This window comes from Stigmatopora nigra, chromosome 11 (assembly GCF_051989575.1).
Source record: "Stigmatopora nigra isolate UIUO_SnigA chromosome 11, RoL_Snig_1.1, whole genome shotgun sequence".
In the NCBI taxonomy this organism is placed as follows: domain Eukaryota; kingdom Metazoa; phylum Chordata; class Actinopteri; order Syngnathiformes; family Syngnathidae; genus Stigmatopora; species Stigmatopora nigra.
In genome coordinates, this window is record NC_135518.1 from 3005061 (window position 1) to 3032374 (window position 27314).

A 27314-nucleotide genomic window follows, 5' to 3' on the forward strand; every position below is an offset into this window, starting at 1 on the left:
CACGGTGGGAAGTGTGGTGGGGGGGGGGGGCGAATAGTTTTCTTCTTGCTAGGGGGGGCCTAACAGAAAATAATTGAGAAGCACTGCTCTAAATTGATATGAATGTGAGCATGAATGGTTGTTTGTCTCCTTGTGCCCTGCAATTGACTGACCACCAATTCAGGGTGTCCCTCGCTTCTGGGCGGAAGTCAGCTGGGATAGGCTCCAGCACCCCCCGCGACCATAGTGCAGATAAAGCGTTTCATAAAATGATAGTTGTAGTAAAAAAACATTTTTTCCCCGTTTCCTCGCGGTGATTGACAGCGATACAATCCCATTCGCGCCTCCCTTCCCTCGGCCGGTCTCCGCCATCTTGCATCTGACAGCCTACCACAACCCGACTACGGAAGTGGAAAGTGGAAACGCCACCGTGCGGGCTCGGAGTTCCGCCTGTGGACAGCTCACCGGTCGGAATTTTCTGTTGACACAGCTTTCTTAGTCATCATTCTACGCTTTTTACACAGCAGAAACTCGGGAAAACATGGCTGGACGGCTACCGGCGTGTGTTGTGGACTGCGGTACCGGGTGAGATAGTTGTGTTGCGAGGGGCCGTACGGGAGACACGCTGTCAAAAAAAGCATTAATAATGGGGCGTGTTTGTTTCCGCGTCGCTATATTGTGCATCAACATATAGAAGGTTTACGTGTGTTCTATATTACTTGTTTACCAGAGTTCCTTTCTGGTAGCGCTTCTTTCTGCAGTGTGGAATTACTTTTGCTTATAATGATACGATATTCATCAATGATAGTAAATTGTTACCCCGCAATTTATTAATTCATTTAGTGGTCTTTCATGTACAGTGTACTCTTTGATCCGTTGCATTTTTGAACGTAATTGCTGTCTCCAAGCAAATTTCCGAGCCATTGCTGGACGGTCTGAGCATGCGCAGTGCAGTCAAGATCACCAGCGCGCACTTCCTCATTCATTCTTTTTAGTCCATATATGGTTATTTAAGGAACCGTGACCTTTTTAGAATGGCGTTTGGAAAAAAAATATATCAATTTCGAGACTAATTTAAGATTTTATCTTGTGTGATAGGAAATAAATGGAAATATCACGATATCTGAGTTTAGTCAATATTTGACTCTTTCTCTAAATGTAGGACATTTCCTATTATTCTGTAGAGAAACCTGTCACTTTGTATTTCGGAGAATATTATTAATATGTTGAAATCAGGGAGGCTCGGCGGCTGAGTGGTTAGTGGTTGGGGGGGGGGGGGGTCGTGTGTTTAAATCCAGGTCGGCCCACCTGTGTGGAGTTTGCATGTTCTTCCTAGGCCTGCGTGTGTTTTCTCCGGGTACTCTGGTTTCCTCCCACATTCCAAAGACATGCATGATAGGCTGATTTGACCCTCTAAATTGCCCCTAGGTATGAGTGTGGGCGTGAATGCTTGTTTGTCTCCTTGTGCCCTGCGATTTGCTGGCCACCAATTCAGCGTGTCCCCTGCCTCTGGCACAAAATCAACTGGGATAGGATAATTTTTGTGTGACGTCTTTCCCCAAGCAGTCATGATGTATGCAGTAGAAAGACGATGGATCTGAATCGTCAAAGGTTGTTATAAGAACTACCAGATAAGTAGGCCATTTGTGATTCACCATTTATTTTCATATCCAGAAACCAAGAAACACTAGTTAAATACTAGTTTTAAATGAAGACAACAGAGTGATATCTTTTTATCAGTGTTTCAGAATTGATAATGAATGCTTTGGAGTTAATGCAGTAAATTTAGTTTAGAAGCCTATAATCGTAAAACTAATATTTTAAAATGTCATGAATAATTATATAAATGAATGTATTTACAGTGCTTACACACACATTCAACCACATACCCATTACATATATAGTCTATCTCAGACATGTGATGTGTTTCAAGCCTGTTGAGGCAAGTTGAGGTGGGCAAGCTGGGACTATTCAATGGTATGACGGCTGAAAGTATGATCCAGCTCAGTGGCGGTCCGTGCATTTTTTCGTAGCGCCTTCAACAAATCAATCCAACCCTCAAGAACTATTTTGTGGCCATGAAACATCTACTGCAGCTATAGCTACGACACATAAAAACATCAATAATAACCTCATACAATTGAAATATTATTCAGGAATATAGCCATATTTTCCACATCAACAATCATTTTTGACTACACAATATCCATCCTCCTTTCTTTCCTCCTTCTTTTCTATCGCCATCGAAGCTAATTATGAAAGTCAAGCCTGTCCTGTTGAATTTCTGGCATACATACGTTTTTATTTGATTTATTGATAAAAATGTTCGTTCCCGATTGCGACAGGCTTGCTTGCTTTGGAGGTGTCCGACCTTTCTTGATGTAGACCAGCTTTTTTCTTCTTGAAAAGTCCGTCTTGAAAATGGTTTTGCCAGTGAATCTGCAAAAGAATCCATTTGTTTTCCTCCGTCGGCCATTGTGGGTTGAGTGCTCACTCTGGCTGGCTCAGTCTGGCTTTGGCCCGCCTACTCTATCCCTAGCCATTCATAGTTGGTGAAAGCGATGACGTTTCCCTACGACTGCGAGAAGGCAATGACGTATCCCAACGCCTGCGAGAAGGCCTGGTGTCACCAAATCGAATTCTGATTGGTTAAAGCAACAGTCTTATTGACGCTTGTTTAATGCAGCAGAGCCTGCAGAACTGATTGTCAAGGCCTTGAGGCAGATTTCTGACCCTGGCAACAAATAATGGCTAAAAATGTGATTGGCTAAATGCTTCAAAAGGAAAACACATCTGGAAGCAGTGCAACCAGGAGAAAGCAATGAAAGGAAGCTAACAGACAATTTGGAATTATTTAATAAGTATTGATGGACAAAATATAATATATGATTCAGATATGTCTTAGGCCAGTAGAGAAGGCCCTGACGGCACGCCACTGATCCAGCATAATACTGTTTGTATGAGTCTCTTTTTTACATTAGACATCTGTTATACGCAGTAAGTAAAAACATCTTTAAAAAAGCTTCTGTGTCACAATCTATAATCTCTTGAAAACAAAAAATTGTCAACTTTGATTGATTATATAAAAGAGCTACTTAAAGAACAATGGCAACAAATGTACAGCATTTCACTAACGGGCATTCTTGATTATTGAAACATTTTATCCAGAATGTGGCTGTGTTTGGTTTGTTTCTTTTACTGTATGCTTGGTCATGAATTAAGATAATTGTGAAAAAAAAACCCTCACTGGCCTCCCAGGGCTTATTTGGGTTTTCTCCAGGGATTCCGGTTCACTCCCACATCCTAAAAATATGCAGGGTAGGCTGATTGAACACACTAGGGTACCCCCAGATTTAAGCGTGAATAGTCTCCTTATGCCCTGCCATTGGCTGGACACTAATTCAGGCTGTCCCCTGTTTGGTGTCCGATGTCAGCTGGGATAGGCTACAGTGAATGAATAAACCTACCTGGAATTGTTAATTGTAGAATTCTAAAACTGAATCAAACATGAGGTTTGTTTAATTCTGTGGTTTCCATTATTGCGACAAATCATTTAATCTGCGCTACTTTCTTGACCTGGATAGCAAAAGTATTGACTCACAAAAAAGGAATACACACAGTTAGCATTTGCCTGACAAAACACTGCACACTGGTTAAATTACACTCATACCCCTAGGTATGAGTGAGTATGAACGGTAGGCTCCAGTTCTGAAATTGAATGAATGAATAAATGAATTCACTGGGAAAATTATTCCTATTTAATGAAGCCACACACACTGATGATGTTTTTCATGTTTTCTGTTGCAGGTACACCAAATTGGGTTATGCAGGGAACACAGAGCCTCAGTTCATCCTTCCATCATGTGAGTTTTGCACTATGGATAAAGCTGACAATAGCCTACTGTGGCCTCAATGTTCATTTACAAAAGTGTTTCAGTTCATCATAATTTTAATGAATTCAATTGTATGAACCCAAATTTTTGATTAAAAAAAATATATATCCAATTTCAGATACCTTTTATGATGGAGGGATAAGTAACATTCCCACCTGTATTAGATCAAATTTCTTTTAATGGAGATGAACTATTTCACGCTTTATCAAATAGATTTTTCTATCTAGTTCCAAGCCTATGTGAATTATTTCCCTTGTTGTCAGGTATTGCCATCAAAGAGTCAGCAAAGGTTGGAGACCAAGCTCAACGGAGAATGATGAAGGGGGTAGATGACTTGGATTTCTACATTGGGGACGAAGCCATAGACAAGCCCACATATTCGACAAAGGTAAATTTAGGGTTCTCAAAGGGTAATGATAAAGTCTTATAAGTCTTAAATCTATTCATTTTGCCAAAGTATCTCAAATAAGCATTGCATCTCAGCTGATAGGTCTTACGGTAATTTTACATTTTTAATTTAAATCGGAAAGTGTCGCGTGAAAGTGTCTTGAAAAGTGTCCAAGCGACAAAGAAAATCTTTGTTGATATACCGTATTGTATTTTCTCTCATATAAGCCGCATTTGTCAGACAAAAAATGATGACTGAATCGAGGGTACAGCTTATATTTGTATAAAAAGACGACATGCACCCAACTGCAAGGTGACAAAGACGAAACACTATGATGCCATAATGCAAGACAATATGGCCGATATGGTAATTTATTTCAAAATAGAGAAAGGATAAACTGATAAAACGCCAAACAAAACTTATTATGATGTCAATGAATGAAATTCAAGAAAAGCAATCTAGCATAAAATGTGAAAAAACTCACCTTTGGCTGTTACTGCTCGCTCAGGGCGTCTAATATGAGAAAAAATGTAAAATTCAACAATTTAAGGCAATTGTAAAGGTATGGCTTATATAGGGAGGCGGCCAATATGCCAGAAAATATGGTATATACCTAACAATTCTTGGTTGCCAACAGTGGCCAATCCGTCATGGGATTGTAGAAGACTGGGACTTAATGGAGCGCTTCATGGAACAAATCATTTTCAAGTACCTGAGGGCCGAACCTGAAGACCACTACTTTTTACTGGTAAGAACTATCCTCTGCTTTGTACGAACTTAACATTTGGCTCACTTAAACATAATTCACAAGTACATAAAGCTTTTTAAAATCTAATTATATGAGTTGCATACTGCCTTGATAGATCTGATTGCATTGCATGGCTTCAGTAGGGATTTCTGAAAGAGCTGATACAATTTATTTGTATATTTACAACTACAACACATTCAATTCATAGTATTCATTACTGTATTTGCATTTATTGATCAACTAAAATATCCCATATACATTCGAGCAGTCAATTTAATATGTCAAATTCCACCTCGGTCACTCAGCAGATATTGATAGATTTTTCTTTTATAATGTATACAATAAAGCAGTTTGGACACTGCTCATACAGTTGTGCTCAGCCTTAAAAGTGCTCTAAAAAGTGGTGGCCAATATAGAAAAAATATATCACGGTTTTAAAAAGAAAAAATCACAGTGTTGATTTCATCACGATTCGTTTTTTTAGATCGTTTATTTCAGTGTTTTCCAACCACTCGCGGCACAATAGTGTGCTACGATAAATGCTGCAGTGTGCCAGGGGAAATTATCTGTCATGTATTGCTATATACTGGGCAAAAAGTTGTAATATTACAAGATTAAGGTCATAATGTGGCCACCCTGGGGGGCCAAGTGGTTAGCAATGGAGAAAAGTTGAAATATTATGAGAATTTGTTTTATCAAAGTCATATTGTTTCTTATTTTCACGTTACGTGAACTGGAAGTTGTTTGGTTTCACAAAGTTTTGGCGACGTAGGCCTGTGTGAACGCAAAACTAAAATATATATTATATTAAAGTTGTTTTTTTTAACTTATTTAGCATGCACAACATTAAGCACATACTCATTACACCTTTGGGGAAAATTCATCCACAAGTAGTAGAAAATGGTAGGATATGGCCAGACGAACTGAAATTCTGACATACCAGACGTCCTACAACATGCTCGGCAGGCATCTGAGATGGAAAATTGTCTGTCAGTGAATTTGACACACTACGTGACAGCCCATACTGCCAACCAGAATGTCGGCCAAGACAATAAACGATTAAAAATTGTGTAGTCGGAACTTTGCATAACTGGTTTCTGTGATAAACAAAATGTTTGTATTTTCCTCTCAAATTACAGACAGAGCCTCCCCTGAACACACCAGAAAATAGAGAATACACAGCAGAGATCATGTTTGAATCCTTCAATGTACCAGGGCTGTACATTGCTGTGCAGGTAAGAATCATACACTTACTGATTTGTTCTGCTACGACCAAATGATTACATACACATTTAACAATTTTACTAATATTTGGGAACTACTCTACAGGCAGTCCTTGCTCTTGCAGCTTCCTGGACATCCAGACAAGTTGGTGAGAGGACATTGACAGGCACTGTTATTGACAGTGGTGATGGTGTAACTCATGTGATCCCTGTGGTAAGTGTACAGGCTGACAAGCATACAACATTAAATTGTGTGGCTCTCTAATGCAACCCCACTGCCTTGAAGTTTATATATTGCTGCTTCCATTTACATCTTATTGGTTCTAAGATCGAGGATTCAATCGCCGGTCAGTTTCGACTTTCCTCTGTGGAGTTTGCATTTTCTCCTGCCTGGGTTTTTCTCCGGGCACTCCGGTTTCCTCTTATATCCCATAAACATCCATGGTAGGCTGGTTGAACACCCTAAATTGCCCATAGGTATGAATGTGAGCGTGAATGGTTTTCAGTCTCCTTGCACCCTGCAATTGGTTGGTGTCCCCCGCCTGTTTCGCAAAATTGGTTGGAATAGGCTCCAGCTTGTGAGGATAAGCTGCACAGAAAATAAATAGATTAATGAATATTTTCCTGTTACTCTGACAATAAAAAAATAAAAGAAGATAGTGGCTAAGAGAAATGTTGACTGGACGGTAGTACTATGTTCCATAATGTATGGTGACTAAACATGTATGTGGTTTTAATACAATATACAGAAATACAGATGCTGTCCTTGTACTTTTTAAATATGAAAGCATTGTTATTTTCAAATGTATGGAAAGAAATCTGAATTTGTTCTTTCTATTCTTTTATTTTGTAACATATCCTCTAGGCTGAGGGTTACGTTATTGGCAGCTGCATAAAGCATATTCCCATCGCAGGACGAGACATTACTTATTTCACCCAGCAGCTTCTAAGAGAAAGGGAAGTCGGAATTCCACCAGAGCAATCACTGGAGACAGCCAAGGCCGTCAAGGTTTGTCATATCCTTGAAATTTTATGTGGTGCTATTTTATTTCGTTGGTCTTCTAAACCAGAGATTGCCACTTGTAGTATTTTTTCCTTCCTTACTATTTAGTTTATTATAGTATGCAGTGCAGATTGAATGACGTTACAGATACCCATAAAATGAAAAGTTTACCACCTGTAAAACAGTGCTGATAATTTATATGTGAGTGCTGGGAGTGGCAAGTAAACCAAGTATTTTGAAAAGTTGTGTAATATTTCAAATGTGCTGTTGGTGGATTTATGGCCTATAACCTCAGAGGTCACCACAAATTTTCTCTATGAGCTGCAGTTAAAAATATTAAATGTTTTAAAATGCAGCATCTGCCCAGACTCGGCCTGCCACATCATTATGTACATGCGGAAGCAAATCATGTGCATTGACCTAATCTTTTTTTCCAAATAACAAAATTGAGGATTTTTCACTGTCAAAAACATCAGCCATTTACAGCGTTCTTTGCTACTAGTCCTGCTTTTCAAGCAAATGGAATACGTAATAGTTCTGTAAAACATAAGCATTGTGTAGTACTTTTATAAAAGTAAAAAAATGAAAATAAAAGTTATATCTCTATCTCTATAGAGCTATAGGGCTATAGGGCTATAGGGCTATAGAGCTATAGAGCTATAGACCTATGTATACAGTGTTCCCTCGCTACTTCGCGCTTCAGCTATCGTGGACTCAGAGCTTCGCGGATTTTTTTCAGGAAAAATAATCATAAAAAATTTAAATATATTAAGTTAAAATTATAAATTACATCATTTTACAAGAGGTGGAAACAAAATATTTAATGAGAATTAGTAATTGCATCAAAAAATGGCCAAAGAAATGGTCAATAACATGGTGAGAGTTCAGGAATCGCATCGATGACATCATGGCTGTTTACAGGCGCGTCTTCACCGCCCATAAAAAAAATGTTCACAACTCCCAATAACGATGTTTCTTACGTGCAAAAAAACTGCAGAAGATCCTCCATCCGGACTACTATGATGTTTTTGCTTGGTGGTGCTTTTGTGCACATGTTATACGTTTCTTTAAGCATTTTTGAAGGGGCACGCCTACTTGGCAGAAATGCAGCTATTGCGGGGGGTCCCTGTCCCCATTAACCGCGAAAAGCGGGGGAACACTGTATAGCCAATTGTGTAGTCGGAATTGTGCATAACTGGTTTCAGTGATACACAAAATGTATTTTATTAAATATAAATAAAAAATGAAAATATAAATATTCTCTTATATTCTCACTTATTTGTTTAGGAACGGTTCAGCTACGTGTGCCCAGATCTTGTCAAAGAATTTAATAAGTATGACACAGATGGCTCAAAGTGGATTAAGCAATACACAGGCATCAACACTATCAACAAGAAAGAGTTCACCATTGATGTGGGTTATGAACGCTTTCTGGGACCTGAGATCTTCTTTCACCCAGAGGTAAGTTACAAACAAATCTCAGATTTTTTTTGTGTGTGATTATTTGGGTAATTAGATTGAGTATAAAACTTCCTTATTTTACAAAAATGCAGCTGCTCTTATATAAAAATCATTAGCTTCCATCTAGAAGTTTTTTTATGACAACTCTAGGCCTGTCTTATGGCATGAGAGAATAGCATCGTGACACACAGTCAAGCCGAAGTCTAAACTAATATTTAATCTCCCAGAAATGAGTTTTTGAACTAACACAGTTACCTGCGTTAAATAACATAACTATTTTGCTCGAAGTTTTTATGTAATGCCTTCCATTTTTCAACCTACGGCCCTATAGATATTCTTCAAGCGTTATCCACGTTACTAATGTGATCCAAATTATATGTCTGCATCTGTTATTTATGAATGGACGTGAGACACACTGAGCAAACACGATTGACTTTTATTCAACAGAACATCGGCCCAAACTTCAGTGCTCCCAATCCCTCAGGCTACAGGCAATGTTCAGGAGCACATTTGCACTGGATCGTGAATCTGTTATATACAGATCTCTCTGCTGTTTTCATCTAATACGCGAAACAGTCTAAAATATTGAGAAAAAAACTTTAAATACAAAAAGTAAATACTTTACGAAACAAAACAATTGTTGTATCATGGGCAAAGAAGAGAGAAAATAAACAGTTTCTTCAGAGTAGTCTGTGTCAGGCGTAAGTGTCCTGTCCTCATGTCACTGTTCTATTTCTTTTCCATAACCTAATATCTAGATCTTTTTGTTCACTCCTAACCCAGTTTGCCAATCCGGACTTCACTCAACCTATCTCCGAAGTTGTTGACGAAGTTATCCAGAACTGCCCAATTGATGTCAGGCGCCCTCTCTATAAGGTAAGCCTGAATTACTTTACATACCAGTCTGTTTATATGTTTAAGAAGAAAGTTTTCGGGGGATTTGACACCTGCACAAATGTTGCTTTTACACATCTTTTTGATTTATTACCTTCCTCAATGACCATTACATTTATTTTATAATAATCTACCTTTTCATTTCAGAACATCGTTCTGTCTGGAGGATCCACCATGTTCAGGGACTTTGGTCGTCGTCTGCAGAGAGATCTAAAGAGGACTGTTGATGCTAGACTAAAAATGAGCGAGGAACTGAGTGGCGGCAAACTCAAGGTATGGAATGTACAAAGCCTAAAGTATTGCCTCGGATTTAAATATTGAATAAATTGTTGGAAAATACTTTTTTGGTAAATAACTGTTTACACACTTATAAATATTAAGTTCTGTTATTGCCGTTGTTGTAAATCCTTAGATGACCATTAAGTGAAATAATTGGTATCTCCAAATGATGCAAATATTGTAAAAATGTTGTTATGTAAACTAATCTGAAAATAGAAGATTAACCTAATTATCTAAATAGAATGATTTGTAGGCGCCCCGCCGACCGAATGGTTGGTGTGTCAGCCTCACAGTTCTGGATTGAACACTCGAAATTGCCGCTAGGTATGCGCGTGATTGTTGGATGGCCACCAGTTCAAGGTTTACTCTGCCTGGTGCGCGTAGTCAGGTGGTATAGGCTCCCCTGCGACCCTTGTGAGGATAAGCAATACAGAAATTAAAGAATGATTTTTTTTTGTTTTCTATAGCACGTCACTATGCTTCAACAAAAATTGCCAAATATGTATTATTTTATAATCTTCTCTCTGCAGCCCAAACCAATTGATGTCCAAGTTATCACTCATCATATGCAAAGATATGCTGTCTGGTTTGGAGGATCAATGTTGGCATCAACTGTAAGTAGAAAAGCAAAACAAACTTGTGTGCACTGCTAGATGAATGTTATTCTTGTTCATCTCATGACTGGAAGTTTGTTACTAGATTCACTAGTATGTTGGTTAGGGGTTAGGGTTGTTGGTACGGGGGCGCCTAATCAGTCGATGTGCCTTGTTTATATGCTAATTTCCAAATTTTGTAAGACCAGGACCGCTTGACTGACTGGTTTCATTTCTTGCCGACCCACTACTTATTGCAATCAACCCAGCGGACGTTCACCATAAAAATAGCCTCCCCGCGTATTCCAATCATTACAGAAAATCCATTCAAAACATCCCAGATGAGTGTCAAGGTGTTTGACAAGGCTTGCTTCCTCCTCCTCGTCCTGTATTGCCGAATGTTCCATTATCTCTAGAGAGTTTGTTTTTGTGCCCCTCGACCAACTCGTCATTATCCTCCTCGCTGAGCACCTATTTTCATTCGCATTGGTAATTTTCTTGGGAGGCATTATGATTAAACCAGAAGCAACTGCGTTTTCCACCCTAGGAAAAACAACAAAAAACACCATCAGAACTCCATGACGACAAACGGTGCTGAAAAGTCCATAACAGGATCTTGAAACATGAATAATGGTTGTTGTGAGACAGCCAATGAGAGCCCAGTAGAGTGTAACAAGGTTCTAAAGTGATAAAAGCTAAAGTTTAAAAAGCTTTCATAACGTGAAAATTTTGTACCAAGAGCATTTGTAAATAGATGTTTGACTGTCGTCGTTTTTGTTTATCCGAACTGTACAAGCTGTCGGTGTTTTTTGAATGAATTATTTTTAATAGAATCCATTGTTCGGACTCATGATTGGAAACAAATGAGATTGGACGTTTTTATTTATATTTTAATATGCCTACTTACATTACCTTGGCAAGAGGTTTTTTTTAAATGGACTTTCTATGGAATTTCATTTTCTCCATTCTTTAATACAGATCAAAACGACCCAGAAAACCCTTTTCAATACAAATCATCTTCCATAAATGATAGAATCAAATCAGAGATAATATGTCCATATCTTTTTATGTTGTTCCACAGCCTGAATTCTACCAGGTTTGCCACACCAAAAAGGACTATGAGGAGATCGGACCGAGCATCTGTCGCCACAATCCTGTCTTTGGAGTCATGTCTTAAAAAAATAAATCTAATAGCGGTAATGACGGTCAGAGGATCCTTTTGAGGTTTGAGGATTTCCAATATGAGGGGAATGGGTTTTGCAGTACAGATTAATAAAACTGTTTCGTCATTTTTTTTTCATTTTTCTAAGCAATTTGCAACGAATAATGAGTAAATAAATGATTAAAATCTGGTAAGCTTGAGACTTTGAATAATTAAGACTTGCGACTTAAGGTTGATAATGATTTTTAGCACCCAGCTATGTCTGCATTGCTCCGACCTGTCTTCAAATACAACAGAAGAGCTTTTTTTTGTTATATGCTTTTTTTCTTAATTATGAAGACAGAATTAAATCAAAGGGTAATAATATGACTGTTTTATTTTAAGGTGCAGCTTTGTTACAAAGTATTTTTTTCTCAAGTTTAATTAAGAGTCTGCCAATTATTTGTCTGTGTCAGTATGATCTGTCGGCCAGTTCCTCAATTATTGAATTGTCTTTTCACTTTAGACAAGTCAGTGGCAGATTTCCACTTCCACGATGCAGGGAAATAAACTAATTCTAGATTCGACAAAACAATATATTCAAAAACAGACCAGTATTGTTGGAAGAACATATTTTTTTTTGCCAAATTATTAAGAAATTGTATTTGTGTATTTCATGCCTGGCTACATTCCAATAAAGGTGTGTTTTGGTTTGTTAAAACTGCAGTTTCTTGTACTTCATTATTATTCATCCCACAAATGTGCAACAGTAGGAGTTAAGTTTGTTAGACTTGGTAAAGGATAGTTGAATCTCAGTAAGACATTACACATTTACAGCAGTGGTGTGCCGTCAGGGCCTTCAAGGCCTTTTCTGCTGGCATATGAAATATCTGAATCATATATTATATTGCAATTCCTCTCATTAAGTGATTAAAAAAAAACATGCAAATGCAATGCGGCACGTTTTTAGTACACACATAGGGCGCATTTAAAAGTAAAATTTTCCCAAAGTCAACGGGGTGCCCAATAAGTCGGTGCACTTTTTGTATGCACTGAATTCAAGATATTGAAGATGTTGCTGTATGACGCTGACAGCCTGACTGCCTGGGTACATTGCTTGCTGACGCTCTATATTTACATTGCGAAAAGAGCGGAACTAACTAACGCATGTGCACATGTCATTCTCAAATGTTTTCTTAAAACATTTTTTTACGTACAAAAGTTCTTAAACGGTGTGTACAATTTGAAAAGATAAAAAAACGTATGAAGAATGGGAAAAACCTATAAGTTGACAGGTATCTAGTTGGAACCACCATTAAATAATAGTATACTGGAGCCCAAAATAGCTTGAACATTGGGCCTAAAATGTTGACGTCTACATTTATAACCACAAGCTAAGTTTTTAAATGTCTAAGGCATCTTTATAGGCGTACCATAAAAAATAACATATAGAAACGTACTTTAGGCGTTTGGTAGTAACTGCAACTGACTGACAACCACCAAACGGTGTTGAAAATGAATGAATGAATGGTGCAAAACAGCCTCGCTCAGGTCATTTGTCATATTGTCCAGACGAGGGCGCACATGCACAATACTATAATGGTGCCACTGGGCAGCAAAAAATAGTTTCTTTGATGCTATTACGCATGAGTTTTAGAGTGGTGAATCCAAATTGAATAAAACATTTTATTTGTAAGGTCTAGCATTTCAATTTTTTCCTCCTTTGCTAAATAATTTTTTGTTGCAATGCAAAATTATTGCAAAGTGATATGTTTAACGAAGGGACAGTTTTAGTAAATCTAAATTTAATTTTAGTTTTTATCTCCAAGGTGTAGCATTTAAAAAAATCACTTTGCTAATCATTATTTTGTTTTGCAATGAAAAAATATTGCAAAGCGATGTTTAACAAAGTGGCAGTCTTAGAGTGGAGAATCCAAATGTAATCATAATTTTTCTTCATTAGACTGTTCTGCATACATACTATCATTGATACTCATTGATTAGCAACAGTGAAATAATGTTCTCAAAAGAATTCATTTTCATGTATTTTTACTTTTAAATTCTGAGTATGGCTCTCAAGGAATAATGTTTGAAAATATGAATTGTTTATGGCTCTCAAGGAATAATGTTTGAAAATATGAATTGTTTATGGCTCTCTTCGTCAAAAATGTTACAAACCCATGGTCTAGCATTTAAATTTGTTTTTTTCCCTTTGCTAATCAAGGTAATTTTTTTGCTGTGCACAATTATTGAAAAACGATTTTTAACAAAGTGTGTATACCAAGTCAAGTCAAATATATGTTTCTACTCCTTAATTTCAACAGACAACTCAAATGCTGCATGCACTGCGACACTGAGAGTTATTAGAAGGGCCCTCTAGGTTTTCCCTCAACCTCCCGAGTAGATAGACTTGCTATACATCAAATGGATAATCATATCAAATCACAAGCCTTTATTGTCATTATACAACAGCTGCATATAACAAAATCAGTGGTACTACTCCACAAAGTGCTTGTTTGGGGTAAAAACATTATTTAAAAAGTCACGTCTGAACAAGGTAATTCTAAAAGAAATGCACAGTCTAAATAAGATATTGCACATCCCATTAAAAGTATTTTCAAATTGAAGCAAACATTATTGTAAAAATCCAATGCAAACACACTACAAACCATACTTTTAGCCCACAACATACAGTTACATTCATTAGATACAAGATTAATAATTTTTCAATTTGATCCCCCGAAAAGATATTTTTACATAACTTTCTACATCAAAGTGTTCACATTAACCAGAAAGTAACCACAAGTAATTTATTTTGGGTGTCTTACAGTATAGCAAAAGATGGCTTCCTTTGAGAAAGCACTAGATTTATGAGACCTGTCCTGGCCACTGGACCCACATCCTTTCTGACTGTTTTTAGTCTGACAAACCCGGGACCCTTGGGGGTCATTCCAAAACTTCAGAAAGGTCTGTCTGGCTACCTGCCCATCTCACGCTGCTTGTTTTTCTTCCAAAACACTACAGCAGGCAAGCAATGGCATGTCCAAGTCCAAGCATGCATGTTTCATACAATTCTCATAAGTAACTCTTAATTGGTGCGGCCCGGCGAAAAAGTGATTAGTGCGTCAGCCTTACATTTTTTGGGTACAGGGTTCAATCCCAGTTTGGTCTCCAAGTTCCCTCACAAATCCCAAAAACTTGCAGGGTAGGCTGGTTGAACACTCTAAATTGCCCCTAGGTGTGAGTGTGAGCGCGAATGTTTGTCCGTCTCCTCGTGCCCACCAAATCAGGGTGTCCTCCGCTTTGCACATATATTTACCTGAGATGGGCTCCAGCACCCCCACAACCCTTGTGAGGATAAGCTGTGCAGAAAATGAATGAATGAATATGTCTCATATCATCTATCTCATCGTCTTTCGCTTTATCCAAAGTCGCGTCGCGAGGGCAGCAGCTTCAGCAGGGAAGCCCACACTTCCCTCTCCCCCAGCCACTTCATTCATCTCGTCCGGGAGGACCCCAAGGCGTTCCCGAGTTAACCAGGAGACATAGTCTCCCCAGCTTTTACGAGGTGGGCCCCGCGGCCTCCTCCTGGTGGGACATGCCAGAGCCTTGTGCCTCTCAAAATCAGCTTTTCTCAGGATATCCTCCGGGTTATTAATTCTTGCGTTGTTTCATGTCTTCTTATTTATTGAATTGAATTAAATTGAATGTGTTTATTGTCAGAGTATAATGAGATTTAAAGCTTTCACCACAAAGTGCACAATTAACAACAACAAGCAATCAGACAAATAAATAATCAATAAATAATAAATATATAAATAAGTAGTCCAAGTCGATCAGCAGATCAAACCGGCCTTGTTTTTCGTCTGAAGTCCAAGATTAGTTCCATTGTTTTGGAGTCGTTCAGTGCCAAGTTGTTGAGAGCGCACAACTCGCTGAGTCTATGGACTTAACACCAAACAAACAACCACATATATAATCAATGTATAGTAATAATTAATAAATAAATTAGTATAGATAAACAAGTGGTCAAAATAATATGTAAATAAATAGTATAACATTTTAAAACAAAATTAGAATTAAATTTAGTGTAAGGTTAGATTAAATTTATCTTTGAGTTTGTCTGCATCCTAATCCAAATTCATTTAAATTTGTTTATGTTATGTTACGAGTGCATTGCCAGGCAACCCTCCCCCCCTCCCTCCCTCTCTCTGTCCCCGTGACGTTTGGTCGCTGGTCTTTTGGTCGCCGGCCTTTTGGTCGCCGGTCTTTTGGTCGCCGTTAGGGTTAGAGTTGAGGTTAAATATTTAAGTACATTTGACAACCATAACCCTAACCCTAACGGCAACCAAAAGACCGGCGACCAACGGGAACAAAAGAGCGGCGACCAAAAGACCAGCGACCAAAAGACCAGCGACCAAACGTCCGAGCACACTCTGTCCCTCTCTCTCTCTCCCCTCCGCGAATCTGTCTAATTTTAGTACTATTAAACCACTAGTTATTTGTTACTTTGTTAACAGATGGCAAATTAGAACAAATATATTTTTTTCCAATCCAATATCCTGTTTTTGGTGTTTTATCAGTGAGTTGGAACGAATGAATTTGTTTTTAGTACATTTCTATGGGAAACGTTCGTTTGGGTTACGATTAAATTGACACACGAGCTCAGCTCCGGAACTTATTAAGCTCGTATCTCGAGGTACCACTGTAGTGAGTCGTATTAAACATAGGTAAGTGTTACAAAGCTCAATGTGTTTCTTCATTACTTGTTGTGTTCTTTTGTGTCCCTGTTTTCCTGTCCAACCCTTGTTCCTAATTCTCAGAAAGTTGATTTTGATACCCAGTCTTTTGTTCATCACCATTTTATTTTACTTTCTTTTTGCAACTAAGCCCATCTGTCTTCCCTTCCTTGGTTAGTTTTTTCCTCATCTGCTTCTCCATGACACCCGACACAGTGAGTACAGAAAGTACTTCTTGTTGTTGAATGCAATGGTGGAAAATGTCATGCACTGGGAAATCATGACTGCCTTGAAATATATGGAAAGGTGTAACCAAACAAAAACTATATTTTCTTTGCCATAGTTGTGGTTGTGCCTGTGAACACATTCCTCATTCAACGATGCAGTGGCACGAATCCAGGACTGTCTGCAATCTATTTCCGAGGGATGATGCCCAGTGTTATGGCTTCCAGATTTTCCTACTTACCTTTGGTTTGGCATCTGTTATTTGAAGGCTAATAAAACCTCTCCACAGGTACAGTATACTGAAGGAATTTCTCAGAAATGCACTCTTTGATTTAGACTGGTAACTTAAAAGAAATACTACCAAACTCTTTGAGTATTTATCTGCAAGTCCAAATGATACTCTCTCTAACCCCCACCAAGGAAGCCTGACATGAGACGTGTGATAATACTTTGTCACCTAAAATGGGACATTTTGACACTCGAGAGTGCTAAAAGCTAAGTTAGTTGAAAACTATGCTGGAGTTGCACAAAAAGTTGTTGTTGCCGGTGGGCTAGTGGTTAGCGCATTGAACTCATGGCTACGGTGATTGACGGTTGAATTCTGGGTGGGTTCCAAACTTCCAATGGGTGGAGTATGTATGGCGTCCCCAGGAATTTGTGTTTTCTACGAGTAGTCCGGTTTCCTCCCACAACCAAAATTATGCATGCTAGGTTGGTCACACTCTAAATTGCCCGTATGTATGAGTTGGAGCGTGAATGGTTGTCTGTCTCCTTGTGTTTTTGATTGACTGGCCACTGAGATATAATCAATCAGATATTGGGGTGGAAAAGATTTGAGAATTTGGAATCGATTTCTGAAATTTCTAATAAGCACTTTTCAGGGATGACAGTGAGAAATTTTGGCAGAGAATGAAATTTTAATTAAAATTTATTGGTAAAGTCAAAATTAAGGTATGGATGCACGGAGGGAAAACCAAATTTGGAACAAGCTTTCTTGGGTGTGCTGCTATTTTGAGCAGTGGCGGGCCGTGAATTTCAAATTGATGCCTTCGGGGCTATGTCTGAATCAATCCAGCCCTCAAAAATTATTTTATGGATATAAAACCTTTACTGCAGCTACAGCTGGGACACATAAAAAAGTATCAATAGTAACCTCATAAAATATATTACATATTATTTAGGAATATAGCCAGATTTTACTCACATTTTTTTTACCTGTACGCAATATCCATCATCTTTTCTTTCCTCCTTCATTTCTGTCCTGTCGGATTTCTAGCATGATTTGAATCAATTTAGTGATGAAAATATTCGTTCGTGACAGGCTTACTTCGGAGTTGTCTGACCTTTCTTAATGATGTCCAGCTTTTCTTGAAAAGTCCTTCTTGAAAATGGCTCTGGCAGTAAATCTGCAAACAAATTCATTTCTTCTCCTCCTTCAGCCATTGCGGGTTAACAAAACCACTATTAATCAACCCAACAATATGTTTGCTTGTGCAGCTCGTTCCAGATACAGTTTTGTAGCTCTTGCTAGTCCACTCTATCACTAGCCAATCACGGTTGGTGAAAGCGATGACGTATCCCTACGCCTGTGAGATGGCCTTGGTGTCGCCAATTCAAAATCCAATTGGTTAAAGCAACAGTTTTATTGACGCTTGTTTTATACAGCAGAGCCTGCAGAACTGATTGTGAAGGCCCAAAGGCAGATTTCTGATCCTGGCAACAAATAATGGCTGAAATGTGATTGGTTAGATCAGGGGTGGGCAAACTTTAGGGCCCGGGGGCCATATTGACTTTAAAAATTTGACAGATGGGCCGGGTCAGCATAAGATAGGATACATATAAAAAAGTGCATCCGTTAATAGTACATAAGAAACAAACAAAAAGAAAGGACTAAAGTATTAACATACTCATCACTCATCATTAAAGTAAAAAGTATAAAGTAAAAAGTCAAGTAAAGGAATGTAGTAAGAAATATTAAAATGTCATTTAAAAAAAGATAGAGGGGCCGTAAAACACAAAAAAACAATCATTGCCATCTTGGCGGAAAAATAAAAAAATAAAAATAAAAAATAAAGATTATTTGGACAACGTTGGTGGGCCGGATTAAAAGGCCTAGCGGGCCGGATGTGGCCCGCGGGCCGTAGTTTGCCCACGTCTGGGTTAGATGCTTAAATATGAAAGCACATCTGGAAACAGCGCAACCAGGGAAAGTAATGAAAGGAAGCAATTTGGAATTGTTTAATAAGTATTCATGGACAAAACATAATTAACATCAGTCTTTGATTCAGATATATTTTTAGGCCAGCAGAGAAAGCCTTGCAGGCCCTGACGGTCCACCACTGATTTTGAGTCATGGAAGTCTCAACAGGAGCGATGGCACTCGGAGTGCGGCACCACTATACAATATTTAGGTTAATTGGTTTTCGAAACAAAAATCATTTTTGGAGGAACTATTTGATCTGTGTTTCACATGACCACCAGGGCAATACATGGGCAAGTTGTGGTCACTTCCCAAAATCAATACATTCATTTTATTAACTCCATATGAATATAATCAAAATACATTACAGTGAAGGCAAAAAGTATTGTCTAGTTGTCAGCTCATTTCATTTTCGGAACTGCTTTATCCTCATTGAGCCGCGGGGGGTGCTGGAACCAACGAAGTATATAAGTTTCCAACAGGATTCCTGATGCTCATCTGTTTTTACTATTGTGGATGTGTTTTGGTCACATAGATAAAAACACTTGTGTTTTTCACTCCTTTAGGGTTGAGACAACCACATAATCAGGGTCACTGAATGTAATAAAGCGGAGCTGGGAAGCTGTTTCAGTGGTTGTTTTCCTTGCATACATTTTCCTTTTTCTCTTTATATATGTATGAATTTGGGAATGTTTAATGCCAAACCTTACAGTCACTTTGTACAACACAATGAATCATATTTCTTTCCCTTTTTTGTCATGGCTGTTGAATTCAATGACTGAGATTATGGTCAACGATGATGTAGTGGTATATTGGTGTGACTCTGGAACAGACAACAGTAATCCCTCGAATATTGAGCGGTTAATGTAGACCAGACATGGCTGCGATAAAAATCGCAAAGTAGGGTCACCCCTGTTCTAACTTTCAGTATGGATTCTCACATTTCTATGATCTTTAATGTATACCGTATTTTCACACTTCTAGGGCGCACTTAAAAGTCTAACCTTTTCTCTAAAATGGTCGATGCGCCCAATCGGTCGGTGCGTTTTGTCTGTGCACTCAACTCAACTTTTCTGAGGGTCTAACCACTTGAGTGACTGGTTTTATTTCTTGCTGGCATGGCACTTATTGGGATAAACCCAGCGGACGTTCACCCTAAAAATAGCCTCCCCGCGCATACCAAGCATTAGGGTAAATCCATTCAAAACATCCTTGGGAACTGGCAAGGGATCTGACTTCCGTGTGCTCGCAGCGCTTTTAACCCTCAAAAAACACTCTCAATACTCTAAAAAACAACATGTTAGAGCAATATAGAGGAAATTTCTGGTGTCAATGAAAACACAATGCGGCTGTGAACGCTTGGAAGATGGACTGAAGGCATGGATCGAACACAATGGAACAGCTTTGCTAACAGATTGCTAAAAGGTTGCTAAAGGTTGGCCAACATTGTAGTCCGGGCAGGCAGCGTCGCATGGGTTACGTGAGGATTTGGAAGGAATTGTTGATGCCAAGCCTAACATACACTAGCAGCTAGCATAACATACGCTAGCGGATAACATAACATATGCTAGCGACTGTGCCTTATCACATGGTGCATTTTATAGGTGTGAAAATATGGTATACATATATATTTTTCTTCTTCAATGCTGAGTCCTAGTAGCAAAAGTAGCTGCCGATTATGAGTTTCAGTGTAGATTTTCACATTTATGAACTTTAATTTTTTTGTTTTTTTTAAATAATTAATAGAAAAAAACGCAAAGTAGTGAATTCACAATGATTGAAGATACGATAATTGAGGGATTACTGTACGTAGGTTCAATTACTATTCAGTGAGAGCGAAAATGGTTGTCCTCCAAATGACTGGTGGCCAGTTGAGGGTGTAGCCTGCTTTTCCCTCCATTGTAAACCCGTAATTTAAAAACCAATTGGATACATGTTGCTCTTGGTCCATAAATCTAAATATTTTATTAAACAATAAGGAGTGTCACAGGAATAAAATTATACAAATGTGTAACTACTCTGTGGCCCATTTGGCTCAGATTGCAGGATGTAGGAATGTTGAGAAAATTAGGGAGAGGTTATTTGTCCATTGTAATGTTTTTTTTTTTAAAAGTGTACACTGATGGGATGAAAATTGCAATATTGCAAAGAAAACAAATAGTAGCACTTCCTTGCTTGTAATAACCGAGTACCACTCACAAAATAAAAGCATCAGATATTTTACTGATGGGTCAAATGTATTTTGCAGGTCTCCTAACTCCCAGACGTAGGTTCAAATTTAAGCCTTTCTATGGCCTGCAAGTATTGCTAATTGCCAAACATAATCGAATTAAGTCACTTTTAGGTCAAAGTAGCTCAGGGCATAGGTAAATACTGAGTTATCACACATTTTTTCATCCACTCCACAGTAATAACTTCATGCAAAATCTATTATCTCATCTCATTTTCTGAACCGCTTTATCCTCATTAGGGTTGTAGAGGGTGCTGGAGCCTATCCCAGCTGACTCCGGGCCAGAGGCGGGGGACACCCTGAATCGGTGGCCAGCCGATCGCAGGGCACAAGGAGACAAACCTAGGGGCAATTTTGAGTGTCCAACCAGCCTACCATGCATGTTTTTGGAATGTGGGAGAAAACCGGAGTACCTGGGGGAAAACCACGCAGGCAAACTTCACACAGGTGGACCAACCTCGATTTGAACCCGGGACCCTAGAACCATGAAGTCGACACGCTAACCACTTGTACCACTGGGCCGCCATCCCTCCAAAAAAACGTTCAAATGTTCATAGTACCCAGTAAGATTGACCCTTTTAACGAAGCAGTCTAAAAACATTGTTCATGCATTCAATGCTGTGAGAAGATGGGATGAGTGTTTGTCAATTCTTCATGTTAGTTACAACAGGAAAAGGAAAAAATATATAAAAAATCTGAAGTAGAAGTTGCCCAAGAACCAAAACAAGGTCATAGACTCCCACCATTCCCCTTTAACACTTAAGCTTTAAATCAAAATGTCCCCTGACTTCAATGAAATGGCAGCATTCCATCTCATGACAGGGTGTTCAGTTCAGACCGCTGCCAATGTGGTTGCCAATAGAGGAAAATCCTACTCCCGGTCACGACCCGGGTTTGGGTCTGACCCTGCACTCTTACCAAGAAGGACCACAATGCTAGCTTTCATGGCCAACATCTCATAGTCAGGATGACCAATGAGACACAGGCACTCATCAAATGCTGTAACACCGCCTTCATATCAGGGGACAAGATGAAATATAGAGCTGCCAGAGCAGAGCTGAAAAGAGACATTAAAAAGGCCAAGGCAGCATATACTAAGAAAATTGAGGATCACTTCAAAGAAAATAACCAAAAGAAGATGTGGCAGAGAATACGACATATTACCAACTACAATAACAATAATATGTCTGTTAACGCAGATGCCTCACTAGCGGAGGAACTAAACCATTTATTTGCCCGCTTTGAGACTGACAAATCAGACCCAGTCTCAACACCTCCACCACCACCTTGCAGCAATACACTGAAGTTCCGGTAACAGCAAGTGAGACTGGTCTGTGAACACCAGAAAGGCTGCTGGCCCAGATGGACTACCTGGGAAGGTCCTCAACCCCTGTGCTGACCAGTTGGCGGGAGTCTTCACAAAAAAAATCAATTGTTCCCTGCAACAATCCATCATAACATGCTGCCTGAAATCTGCCAACATTATTCCTGTCCCCAAAAAGCCAACCATTGACAGCATGAACGACTATAGGCCTGTTGCACTCACGCCTGTGATCATGCAATGCTTTGAAAAGTTGGTAGCCTGCCATATCAGGAATACAATCCCTCCCTCAGTTGACCCTCACCAGTTTGCTTATAGAGCAAACAGGTCCACTGAGGATGCTATTGCCATTGCTCTACATACAGCACTTAGCTACCTGTAACACTGTGGGAATTACGTGAAGATGCTTTTCATTTACTATAGCTCAGCCTTTAACACCATAAAACCAGACATTCTGACTGACACTCTCCCACCTTGGACTATCCTCTTCCATATGCTGCTGGGTAAAGAACTTCTTGACCAACAGACCACAAACTGTTAGACTTGGTCCCCACCTGTCTTTCTCCGTTACACTGAGTCAAGGCTTTGTACAGAGTCCTCTTCTGTACTCCCTGTACACATACAACTGTACACCAATCCACCAGTCTCTAACCATCATTACATTTGTGATAAACACTGCCCAGAGTATCGTTGGCTGCTTTTTGCCCTCACTCGAAGACATTGCCAGCCCTCATTACCTCAGCAGAGCCAGGAACATCATATGGGACCCATACCACCCTGGTCACAATCTGTTCCAGCTGCTGCCCTCTGGCAGACGCTATAGGTCCCACAAAGCAAATAGGCTTAAGGACAGTTTTTTTCCCCCCACATCCATCAGAACTCTAGATTTGTGGTAACACAACACACATTCCCTTCTGAGGTCATATGAATAGATGTTTGGGTGGCGATCTGCCTCCTATTGGCTGACTGGAGGTAAGTGAAAGACAGTGAGAGGTAAGTGACTTGCTCGCGGGGTTGGGTGGGGGTTTATGTGACGCGAAGATTTTGAATGCTAAATTACGAGTCTGTAACTATCACTTATTTAGGTCTTTTGCCGAGTAAACGCACCTAATGGGGAAGCACTACCAATTTCGTCATGCGCAGTTTCTGGGTGTAATGACAAGTAGGCTTTTGTTGTTGATGATGACGACAGGGTCTATGACTGATTATTATTATTATTATTATAATCCTTCTCTCATAGTATGAGCTGTTCCTCTGCAACAGAATGGCCCAAAAGTTAATGGGAGATTTAGAGAAGCCTACACTGGCCCACTTCCCTCTCATTTTAACAGGCATAAAGCTCAGTGCAGGAAGTCTTTGATGAGAAAAAATGGAAGGCCTCAGGAGAAAGTAACAAAAACCTCTATGTCTGATTCTCTTCATTTTGATGACCTGCACTCTTAGGTCAAAGATCAAGACATGACACACTCCATTCTTTTTGGACGGTACAAAGTGGATCTGTGTCTGGAACTTAATCAGGGGTTTCAAGCTGGTCCCCAAAGTGCCACAGTGGAAGCAGGTTTTCTTTCCAACTGCACAAGATGACACCTTTTCACCAGTCTGGGGTCTTACGAGCGTAATTGCAGTCATGTGCTGCTTGTTTCAGCAGGAAGCTTATGGGTTAAGCTTTCTTTGCTGAATCAGTTAGATAAAGATCAGGACCCAATGCAGCTGCTTGGGGAATCAGTTTCAGAACCCTGATCTTAACTGTCCATATGTAAATCCTGCTACGCTGGAGTAATGAAATAACTTGCATCCACACATTTTCAAAAACGCTTATGCTTTGTTAGGGTTAACAGGGTTCAGAAGTCTTTCCTAGATGACCCCATACAAATGGCGGACAACACACACTCACCAACAGAACGATTTGCACTTGCAATCACACCGCCATTGAATGGGAATTGAACCTATTCACCTTCTCTCCAAAGTCAGGTGAATGCACCAACCACTACACCATTGGTTTCCGAACTATTCCACACAGGGCCGCAGTGGATGCAGGTTTTCATTCCAACCCAGAAAGAGGACATCTTTTCACCAATCTGGTGCCCTTCAAGTGCAATCAGTGGATTGCATTCAGCTGCTTCTTGTCTTCTGTAGAAATCTCATTGGTACACTTTGACCAAAGTGCTGGATTGGTTGGAACAAAAGACCTGCACCTACAACGATCATCTTGAATATTACTGCCCCATTATTGAGAAGATTCAGTAGCCAATCAACATTTCATTAGCAAAAATCTAAGGAACTCTCTGGCTAACTTCAAAATAAAAGCTTAATGAATCACGGGTAACATGAAGCAGTACTTAGTCCGATTTTTCCTTTCATTTTTTTCCCCCTTCTATAGTGACCATTTGCTCCCTGTGATTTGCTAGTAATAGAATAAAGGTCTTGCAATGTTTAAAACTCACACACACACACACACACACACACAGCCCTCACATACATTTTTGCTCTCCAAGAAATTTGTAATTTGCACACAGTGGTACCTCTACTTACAAATGGGCTTTTATTTGTGATTTACTGTTCCAATAAATAAAAACAAGATCCAAGTTATGAAATCTCCAAAAATGTCAATACATATCATGTATCTGTTATACATATTCTGAAATTGTCGCGGCTCCGTTGTGTCCTGCTTGACAATTTCCCTACACTCCACTGGCCTCCCAACAACAGCTTTCCATTTTTTTCTTAGCTTTAGTTTTTTTGGGCATTGTAATGTAACTTTGTCCTTTATTTAAAATTGGTCTGAATGAAATGAAGAAGCAGGTGGCCCGGCGGCTTAAGGGTTGGCGCATCAGCCTCGCAGTTATGGAGTCCTGGGTTCAAATCCACGTCGGTCCACCTGTGTGGAGTTTGCATGTACTCCCTGGGCCTGCGTGGGTTTCCCCCAGGTACTCTGGCTTCCTTCCACATCCAAAAAAATGCATGGTTGGCTGATTGAACACTCTAAATTGTCACTAGGTGAAGCTCAGGAGTTATGTATGCTGAAGACACACCTCATGCCGCACGACCCAAAATAGTGTAGGCATGTAGTAATCATGCTCAGACTTGCTATGGCGCTGTTTCCCAGCTCAGGTCCAACATATATATATATAAATTTTTGTTCCTGATTCAAATCTTATTGTCATACGATCTACCAATCGTACCTTAGTGATCGACCGGTAGCTCACGTTCCACGTATTGAGCAGCCCTGCCTTACATTATATTCATACATTCATTTCCTATCCCTAAAAGGGTTGCTGTACTCTAACCAAGCTGTCTTTGGGCAAAAGACAGATTACACTTTAGACCGGTCGCCAGTCAGTCGTAGGGTACACAGAGACAAACAACTATTCGCACTCACAACCATACCGCCACAAACCTGTAAAGTAAATCTCTACATCACGAGGCAGCCCTTACCTTATACAGTTGTGGTCAAAAGCAGCATCAGGGCTTCGGAGGTCATCTGTCCAGTTTGAACAGATGTGACCTCTGTCCATGGTGCTGACTGACCAGTAAAACAATGATTTAGGGAAGCAATAATTCAGTCTATTTCTTATGTAATGCTCATTAATGAATGTTGTTTACCGTCGGCTTTTCTCCAATGAACGTAGTTTCCTATTCAAAAAACAATGAATGAACAAACTAATGGTGATAAATACATGGCCTTCATGTTGTAGTAGCACCTCTGGTCAGTTTGCTGTGCTGTCCATTAAAGAATCTGCCAGTATTGAATAGACAAAATTCCACAGAAAAGCTTAGACAAGTCAGTGTGTGAGTTTAACTCGTATTCTGCCATTGAAGGCAATAGGCATCCAATCCATTTTCATTAGGCAATTGGCAGTTAAAGAGCCCATTCATTCACTGCGCTTGTCAACAGTACATTTCAACCAGATGTTCCACTTTACATGACAAATGTCCGTTCGACAAAACGTCCCGGGACGAAGTGTCCGTCGACGAAACTTCCGGTCACGTTTCACAGCCATTGCCTGATGGACGAGTGTTTTAACGCATCGGTGCCACAGTTCTGATATCCCAGGTAGAATCCTCAGTGTAGAGTTTGTATGTTCACCCTGGGATTGCATTGGTTTTCTGCGGGCACTCCAAAGTCCCACAAACATGCAAAGTAGTCTGGTTCAACACTTTAAATTGTCCCCAGAGTAAGTGTATGCCATGACTGCTTGTCCGTCTCCTTCTGCCCTGAGATTGATTGGCCACTGATTTAGGATTTTCCCCGCCTAGTGCCCGGAGTTAGCTGGGATAGGCTCCAGCACCCCCCGTGATTCTAGTGAGGGTAAAAAAAAGAATGCTCTATTAAGATAAAAGTGATGAAACAAGTTCTGGGACCAATGAATTAAGTAGCGGTACTACTGCATTTTTATTCCTTGAGCAACCATCGTTAACAAGAATGTTATTTATACAGTAATCCTTCGAATATTGCGGCTTCACTACATCACACATTTATGGGGGGGGGGACGATTTTTTAAAACTTTTTTTGTAAGTTCAAAAAAATGTGAAATTCTATGTTGAAACTCGCAAGAGGAAGCCACTCTCCTGTCCTCCACATGCTACTAGGCCCGTTAAAAAATAGGGGTGACGCTTCTCTGCGTTTTTTCGTTTATCGCGGCCATGCCTGGTATACATTAACTGCAATAATTGAGGGATAGGCCCTTTTCCCGATTACAATGTTTGAAAATGTTTTGACATTTTATTGGCACAGTACTCTCTTTTAGTCATTTTATTATACTGTCTCATTTTTCCACTGTTTCTCCAAATGTTTGTCGATTTCTGCTTTCAAATGTTGTATTTATTAATAATTTAACCCTCAATATCTTGTGTATCAAATGTTCGCTATTAATGACGCTACGTTGCCATGGCCGAAGTGTAATGTGAGTGACGATGTGCCCTGTAGCCATTGTGCGACCCCACTTGGGAAACTATGTGAATGGATAAATCAAAGGAATTTGAAACACAGAAAAAAG

At 39.5% G+C, this 27314-nt stretch overlaps 1 protein-coding gene across 1 annotated transcript; it reads left to right on the forward strand.

Annotated features, from left to right (window-relative positions):
* Positions 1 to 315: 315 nt before the first annotated feature.
* Positions 316 to 12328, forward strand: actr3 (actin related protein 3). The gene is made up of 12 exons (XM_077728450.1): positions 316 to 564; positions 3787 to 3842; positions 4136 to 4260; positions 4898 to 5008; positions 6148 to 6243; positions 6338 to 6445; positions 7097 to 7240; positions 8522 to 8695; positions 9479 to 9571; positions 9737 to 9862; positions 10399 to 10482; positions 11543 to 12328. Exons 1-12 carry the CDS (start codon positions 521 to 523, stop codon positions 11636 to 11638), a joined length of 1257 nt encoding a protein of 418 aa, XP_077584576.1. The 5' UTR covers positions 316 to 520; the 3' UTR covers positions 11639 to 12328.
* Positions 12329 to 27314: the final 14986 nt, after the last annotated feature.